This window comes from Hydra vulgaris, chromosome 11 (assembly GCF_038396675.1).
Source record: "Hydra vulgaris chromosome 11, alternate assembly HydraT2T_AEP".
In the NCBI taxonomy this organism is placed as follows: Eukaryota; Metazoa; Cnidaria; class Hydrozoa; order Anthoathecata; family Hydridae; genus Hydra; species Hydra vulgaris.
The window spans coordinates 28,489,053-28,498,157 of NC_088930.1; the positions used below are offsets into that span (position 1 = coordinate 28,489,053).

The window sequence follows — 9,105 nt, forward strand, 5'->3', positions numbered from 1 at the left end:
AGTTGGGTAGCACCGGACACTTAAGAAAAAAATAAAAACTTTACACATGTACTAACAGAAAATAAATTTTCATGAGACTTTATTGAAAGTCACAAACATAAAATAAAAAAATGTAGGAATAGGGCAAAATTTGAATTTTCCATAACTTAACCATAATTTCAACTCTTAATTTAACCGTTAGGCAAAATCATACCATATATTTATTTAGTTTCAGAGTGTGCTATCACAGTGGCGTATATTTCTATGTTTCAGACATGAAACTTTTAGACGTTGTAAAAACTAAAATTTTAAGTAAGTCATGCTGATGTCAAATAACCTTTTGCAATCGCGATAGTTAAAGATTGGGAACAAAAAAAATACCACCAAAAAGTATACTAAGTTTAAATTCTTTGACAAGTTTTCAATTTATTCAAATAATCTTTTAGTGTTCTCAACTTTACATTTTGATAAAAAATAAGCACATAGTTGAGCCTTACGTTGTTTCGTATATATACATATACATATACATACATACATATATATATATATATATATATATATATATATATATATATATATATATATATATATATATATATATATATATATATATATATATATATATATATATATACATATATATATATATATATATAATATATATATATATATATATACTTTATGTAATTATAAATACAACTAAATAGCGGGACTTATATATACATACATATATATATATATGTATATATATATATATATATATACATTTTATATATATATATATATATATATATATATATATATATATATATATATATATATATATATATATATATATATATACGGGACTTATATATATATATATATATATATATATATATATATATATATATATATATATATATATATATATATATATATATATATATATATATATATATATATATATATATATATATATATATATACTTTATGTAACAAAAAAAACAACTAAATAGCGGGACTTAAAGTTTCATGTCCGAAGGCAATCATCAGCCGTGAATACAAACAAAAAACGTTGACATTTTTTGTTTGTATTCACGGCTGATGATTGCCTTCGGGCATGAAACTTTAAGTCCCGCTATTTATTTGTTTTTATTCATTTAATTACTTAAAGTATAAATTGCTCTATTATTTGATAATATTGAGCACTGTCATACGAACAAGAGTTTTTGTATTACACCGCAATACTAACCTCACTTATATATATATATATATATATATATATATATATATATATATATATATATATATATATATATATATATATGTATATATGTTTATGTATAAGAATATATTTATATATATATATATATATATATATATACAAATATATATATATATATATATATATATATATATATATATATATATATATATATATATATATATATATATATATATATATATATATACAGTGGCGTAGGAAAGTTTTTAAATGTTTGAAATAACCAACTTTTGAACACAAAAAAAATTTCAAATTTTTTTACATTCGTATGTATGACGAAAAGATTCTTCTAAAAAAAATTTGTGATAGGAAAATGGGAACAAAAAACCCTAAAATCTTAGCCCTATCCCAAACTTGAGGGCAATGAGTTAAATTATTCTTTTTTTCATACATATGAATGTAAAAAAATTCGAAATATTCTTTGTGTTTAAAAGTTGGTTATTTCAAATAAATAAATAAATAAATATATATATATATTTATATATATATATATATATATATATATATATATATATATATATATATATATATATATTTTAAACCATTATGTTTTAAAAAGCTTTTGTATTAACAATAATTCTTAAGAATTTCCAAAAAAAAATTTGAAACAGTTGTAAATCCTTTTCTAATCTTTTGAAACGCAGTTTTTCAATAATCAATCATTATAGGTACTTTCATATTTGATAATGCTGCACACACGATTAAAATATTGTTTAAATGTGGTAACATGGTTATCGGAAACTCATTGGATAGAATTCTGTGTGTTTTAATCCTGCGGATAACTTGTTCTACAACTATCCTTAATTTAGCCACTTCAGTTGTCTTTATCAACTCAGCAGGTGGCATTTGTGAAATACCTCGTCTACCAGGAGGAACTGTAAAGTAAATACTACTACTTGAACATTCATTTCCAATAGAAAATCCTTTATCTGCCATTATTCTGGAATGCGATGGAACTGTTTTTAAAAAGTCTGAATCATTTGTAATAAATTTGTCTGAACATCGTCCAGTGTATGCTTCAGAAATAAATGTTATAAAACCATTTGGCCCTACTGAAAGTAAAAACTTCATAGTGTTGTGGTGTTTATAATCTGACCAGGTAGCAGCTTGCAGCTCTAAATTTCTAGGTGTTTCAATAAATATTTCAGAACAATCAATCACTCCTATTGTATCTGAATATTTTCCAAACCTTACAGGAGTAATAGCACGCATGATTTCTTGATCAGGAGTAAAAATAACACAAGATAATGATTTAGCCATTGCTCTTATCCATGATTGAAAAATTTCAGAACAAGTTGAAACTGCAACATTAAACCTAACAGCCAAATCTTGATACAAGCTTCCTAATCTCAACTTCATTAAAACAAGCAAGAATTCATCTTTAGAACATAGTTTTCTTGCTCTTCCTATTTGTTTATGGTGTTTTTGTAAGGTTCTTTTTGCATTAGAAACTAAAGTAGACTTAAACCTTCTTTTTACAAATGGTAGCAAGAAGTCATGAAGCTTGTGGAATAGTTTTATGGAAGATATATTAGTATAGAAATTACATAACTTATCATTTCTTATTATTACTTCATAAGTTTTTTTTTCTTTTATTGTCTTGATAATTTGTTTAGAAGGAGTTTTATGAGGTTTAACTTGGTACTGTCTAGTATCATTCTTTTTTTCAACTTCGAGAATTCGTATTTGAGCTTTTAAATTAGATATGAGTACTGAAAGTTCTCTAATTATTGCTAATAATCCAATTGAAAAAATAAGCATATGGAGAAATTTATTTTCTTTTTTAATTAGTTGATTATCATTAAAGCAATTTATGTTTGTTTTATCTGAACTACTTACTGATGGAAATGATGAAAAAGTAGAAGTATGACTATTAGGTATAGTATCATATAGGTTTCCAAGTGAAGTGGATATAAAAGTAGACGGTGGAGTCATACCCTCAGTAAAACTATTTTCTGGTTTTTTAATTCTGATAATAGGTTTATTTAAGAGATTAAATGGATTTTCCTGGTTATAACAACTCTTTAAACTGAATTGATCAATTCTCGAAGAGCCGGATGATGTCATATTACTTGCTATATTAGTTTTTCGTATCTTAGATGGTGGAGATAGTATCAATGCCCTGCGTTTTGTATCGCAGCCCATTTTTAGCGTAGGATAGGGATTACAATCAGTTGGCATACCATCTACAAAATGAAGTGAACAAATACGAGAATCTTTAGAAGGACTGAAAAGTTTATTGCTATCTTTGTCTATTCTATTTAATAACTTTTTCCAAGAATCTCTTTTTCCATGATTTTTCTTTGAGGTTGGAAACGGATAAAGTCTAAACAATCAATTATTTCAATTTTAAAATTATCTTTTTTTAATTATATATTAAAAATTTAATAAATTTTATTGCACTTTATATTAATTTGTATAATTTACATTATAAATTTATAATTGATTTAAGCTTTATTGAAAAAAAAAATATATAAAATTGCAAATATCGCAATAAAAAAAAAAAATGATGCTAATGACGTTATCAGTAAATGTACAAGTAAATATATAAATTTATAAACATAAATTACTTTATGAAATAAATAAAATTACTTGTACAGCAGTGAAATTTACAGCGAGCATTTGTTTTAGCCTAAAACGATTAACCCTAAAATTTAGGGTTATTCAAATTTAATTTAGGTTAAAATTTAGGTTAAAGAGCTTATTACAAGCCCTATATCCACATGAAATTAAATAAGATTTTGGTAAAAGAGTCTACCTTTCACTTAATGAATTTAAGTGAAAAAAAAAAACTATGCCTAATATAGCTGTTTTATTTTTTGTATAGGTTTTATTATTATTTTATTATTAAAAGTTGAAAAACTTATAATATATTAATAGCTAAAGTTTAGCTAATAAATTTTCCTTTAGCCTAAAGGAAAACTGTTTTTAATGTTTACACTTAAACGTAAACATTAAGTACTTACCGAAATGGTTTTGAACAAGAACACTCGTTAGCTTGCCTTTTGCACATATGTTGATCACAATATGCTTGCAACCATTTTTTTAACACTCTCGAGCTATTTGAGCATCCTTGGACAGCACAACACATTGACATTTCTTATTTTTTTAATAATCCTTTTTTGTTTATATTTCAAAAAACAAACAGTTGCTCGAAATTTTTATGTACTTTTATATCGCACCAAATTTGACATATTTTGCCGAACGCGAGATAGAGTTTGCGAAAAGGTGAATTGACAAAAAACGGCGCGTAAATCCCAAAAGAAAAAATAATATTTTTTATATTCGTTTTGGATGTATTGATTAATAGCATTTATTTTTAAATAAATTCATTTTGCAACACGTTTTTTAATTTTATAAAATTTCGTCATAATAGTTTAAGGTAAATCCCACATAGGTTATAGGTGGAAAACATCACATCTAAAAGATCAAAAATGCTACACGTTTTAAATACCAAATGGGATAAAGTAGTAAATACCAGATTAAGTTAAGCCTCTCTGAAAGCTTCGATGATTAATTTTAAATTACTATTTAAGTAATTTTTAAATTAAAAGAATTTTAAAAATTATCATAGAAGCATTCGGACTTTCATTTGTCTAGTATTGACTACTTTTATACCATTTGGATTAAAATATGTGGCATTTAAGATCTATAACATGTAGTATTTTCCACCTATATCCCATGTAGGATTTACCACATAAAACCCATGTGGGATTTACCATATGAAACCCACATGGGACAAAATAATAATCCCCATATGGGTTACATATGGTAAAAACCCACGCGTATCCCATATGGGATTTACCATATGGAATCCATGTGGGATTTACCATATGAAACCCACATGGGACAAAATAATAATCCCCACATGGGTTACATGTGGAAAAAATCCACACGTATCCCATGTGCGCTTTTTCACTGGGTAACGATAGAAATTATGCATCTGTGAATTAATTACCATTTTTTTACTTGAAAATGCTGCCAAAAATTTTTTATATCTGTCTGAACTATCACCTCCTCCTAGTAAATCACCTCATATGATATGGTGCGATAATAGTATTCCGTGATAATGATCGAAATTATGCATTTTTAAATTGTTTAGGCATTTATTTACTTGTGTACTAAAATGTACATTTACTACTAAAGTGTACATTTATTTACTTGTGTACTAAAAATGTACTAAGAATTTCTTCATATCTGTCTGAATTATCACCTCCCCCCTCGTAAAATCATTAAAAATGCGCCTGAATTATTACCTCCCCTTAGTAAATCAATTATTTAGTAATAAAATATATACAACTTTAAATAACTAGTAAATCACAAAAATTACGTCTGAATTGTTATATCCCACCTTGTAAATCACTAATTTGCAGTTGAATTTTTATATTCCCTTTAGTAAATCCCTAAAATTCCGTCTGAATTATCAATATTAACAAAAGAAATAGCTCTTACAAAAAATCCACAGACTATTCTTTTATGTGCTTTCGTTTAGCACCATTTCACTATATCGCCTTTCTCTTTGTTCTATATTGTTCTTTTTCATCTCTAGACTGCACTTTTTTTGATGTTATTTCTGATCAAGTTGACCAAGTCCTTTCTCTTAATCGTTCAGCCAATATCGTTATTATTTGTGGCTTTAATGCTCGTCACACTGAATAGCTTGGCTCTAGTGTCAGTGACTCTACAGTCGTTAAGGCCCACAACTTTTGCTTTTCTCAATCTCTAACACAAAAAGTCAACTTTCCAACTCGCTTTCCAGACAATCCGAATCATTTACCTTTTCTACTCGACTTATGTCTTGTTTCTGATCCTAGTCCTCATCATCAGAATCCTCTTACCATTTTACGCTTTACAACTACTTTAAGCTGGCTACCCACTATTTAAATAAAATCTTTAAATGAAATCTTTTATCCCCCCTTATTTAAACATTTCAGTTGCATTAGAATCAAATAAGATAAAAAATTTATACTTTTAATATTACGTCATTAATTATGCGCATAATTAACTCAAAATAGCATATTTTCTAACAAGGATAACTAGTTGCAGAGTTTTCCAAATCAAGTGAAACTTTTCAAAAACCTTGCTTATTATATGAACTGTGTGCTGAGTCAATAATAAAACTGATATTTTTAATTCACTGAAATTTACAGTTTAGTATAAATCCCTAAAAAATGACCCGAATTACCCAAATTTTTCAGACTCAGCACATTCATCTAACTAAGTTTTATCTTTGTAAAAAATTTCAAAGAAAAATATTGAAAAAAACCAAAGATATCTTTGTTAGAATGTAGAAAATCTTTAAATGGAGAAAAACATATTGGAAAAAAAAAATTAAAAAATAAAAAGCTACGAATTCAAATATTAATATAATATAATATAAGTCTGTCTTTAGTACTTTTAACTAATGTCATTTAGCTCGGGAATAACTTAACAGTGTAGATAAGAACTTGATTAAGGTACACTAAAAATATGGAGAAAAAGTGCATACGCTAAGGCCGTTGCTAAGAAACTTTTGGGTGTTTACCCCTTTTTAATGAACAAAATTAAGGCATACTTATAAATTTTTCTTCCATTGTTATATATTTTTATTGTTTATAAAGGTTAAAACTTCGCAAAAATAGAAAGAACATTTTTTTTTTTAGACTTTTAATAGTGGGTAGTCACCTTAAAGCTGACTGGGATTCTTTCCGTGATTTTCTTTGTGATGACCCTTGGGTAGAAATCTTTCGTCTTCCTGCTGAGAAATGTGCTTCTTACGTAACTTCTTGGATTCAGGCATGCATGGAATCCTTTAGTCCCTCTCAACAATTCCAAGTCAAGCCTCACTCTTCTCCATAGTTTTCCTTTCATAGTGCTGCTGCAATTTCCAATTGTAACCATTACTTTCATATCTATCAAAAAAACAGCTCTCCAGAAAACAGACTTCTGTTTACTACTGCTAGAAAGCATTGTAAAAAGGTTTCGTCTAACACCAAAGCCTGCTATTCTCAGATCACAAAAAAATAGCCTAACTTTTGAGATGAAGTACAAGATTTCGTGATCTGAGAATAGCAGGCTTTGGTGTTAGACGAAATCTTTTTACAATGCTTTCTAGCAGTAGTAAACAGAAGTCTGTTTTCTGGAGAACTTTGTGACTTCTGGAGAATCTTTAATGGTATCTATTTTTTCATACTCTGTATCTTAGGTGACATTTTTCGCTGATGATACTATCATTTATTCTTATCTAGATAAGAAGCCAACGCTCTCTTATTGCTTGAAGCGGGAATTTGAACTTGAAAAGATCTCACTTCTGCTTCAGCATAGGGCTCTCAGTGGCTGGTGAACTTTAAATCAGATAAAACTCAAGTTTTCTCATTTCATCGTTATTGCAGTAATCTAGATCTTCTTATATTTATAAACGGTCATATACTCAATGAGTCATCCACTTTTTATCTTCTAGGATTAACTCTTACTTTCGATCTTTTTTGGAAACCATATATCAAATCGATTGCAAAATTATCATTACTAAGGTTGCATCTCTTTATTGTGCTTGCCACTTTCTTACTCCGGATTCTATTCTTTTTCTCTTTAAATCTCAAAACCGTCCTTGAATGGAATGCTGATGCCATATCTGGGGCGGATCTTCCTTTCTTTTTTTTTGTAGTTATTTTAGGTGCTCCCAGAAGTCCATACGGTGTTGCACAGAGCACCGCGGGAGAGCATTTAACAGAAAGTTCACACCTTCTTTCGTACCAATGTCGCTTGTTGGGCTAGAGCTAGCGTCGAACCTCAGATCTCTGGGTTCTGAGCTAGAACTCTAACCATTGCGCCACTGCTGCTATTTCTTTTTTAAACAAGGTGCAAAAACGCATTGTAAACATAGTTTAACCTGCCTTTGCAGCCAACCTCCAACCATTATCCCATCGTCGTAATGTTGCTTTTTTTTCTCTTTCCTATAAATATTATATGAGCACTGCTTCTAAAGACCTTGCGTCTCTTGTGCCATTTACTAAAATTTATTATCGTGTTACTCCTCATTCAATAATGTTTTTTTTTTACGTTTAATACATTTTTCAACTTTTTTTTTTTTTTAATAATTTTGATACAACTTTAAAAATATTTTGCCATCAGATTTTAAATTTTTTATAACACTTTGCTTTACCAAACCAAAAAAAAAAAAAAGAATTAATGCGTTGGTAAAACCTAAAAAATAGCTTATTTCCTATTTTTTAATTATTGAATTTGTTTGACGTCAGTATATCTTGAATTCTCCCATTCCCCCATGACAACGATTGACATACTTTGTCAAACCCCTTCCCTTCACTAATTTTGTTGAGATAATTAATGGATGTCCCCAAACGTATATATGACATTAATGATTGAATTGATTTTACTAAAAAGATATAGGGGAGACCGGTGCTAGTTGGCTCGGTTTTTACTCTATGAGCACTGTAGCCCTAATAGCACATTTTTTTGAAAATACTAAAGTGTAGTCTCAAAGAGTATGAATTTGGGTAACTTATAAAATTTGCATTCAGTTACAAAAAATTCTTAGTGTCTTCCCGGGTCCTCAAAAAAAAAAAATTGCTAAAAAAGTTGCTAAAAAATTTTTTTTTGTAAGAATAAATTTTTTCAATATCGTTAAAAATTAAAATCAAAAATATGCAAAAGATAGACGCAGTTAGTCAACTCACCCCTGCGGCCAACTAGCCCCGGTCTCCCCAAATCAATTTCAGTTGCAATCTTTCATTTAATGCAAATCTTTCATTTAATGGCATACAAGTTGCATGAATACCATATCCTAAAATCATTAAAAATTATTATGAAAAAAAAGTTTTTTCATGATTTCAAAAATGTTATCAGTCCAGTTTTTTGTAATT

At 27.9% G+C, this 9,105-nt stretch overlaps 1 protein-coding gene across 1 annotated transcript; it reads right to left on the minus strand.

Moving 5' to 3' along the window:
• Window positions 1-1,820: 1,820 nt before the first annotated feature.
• Window positions 1,821-4,399, minus strand: LOC136087229 (uncharacterized). Its single transcript, XM_065809702.1, has 2 exons — window positions 4,213-4,399; window positions 1,821-3,572 (listed from the first exon to the last, which is right to left on the minus strand). The coding sequence occupies exons 1-2, from the start codon at window positions 4,341-4,343 to the stop codon at window positions 1,895-1,897; spliced, it is 1,809 nt and encodes a 602-aa protein (XP_065665774.1). The 5' UTR covers window positions 4,344-4,399; the 3' UTR covers window positions 1,821-1,894.
• Window positions 4,400-9,105: the final 4,706 nt, after the last annotated feature.

Bases quoted from the DNA above. Each gene is read 5' to 3' on its own strand.
- LOC136087229 (XM_065809702.1), bottom strand. From the start codon at position 4,343: ATGTCAATGTGTTGTGCTGTCCAAGGATGCTCAAATAGCTCGAGAGTG. The intron at 3,573-4,212 runs GTAAGTACTTAA...TTGATTGTTTAG, and splicing joins TCTTGTTCAAAACCATTTCG to ACTTTATCCGTTTCCAACCT.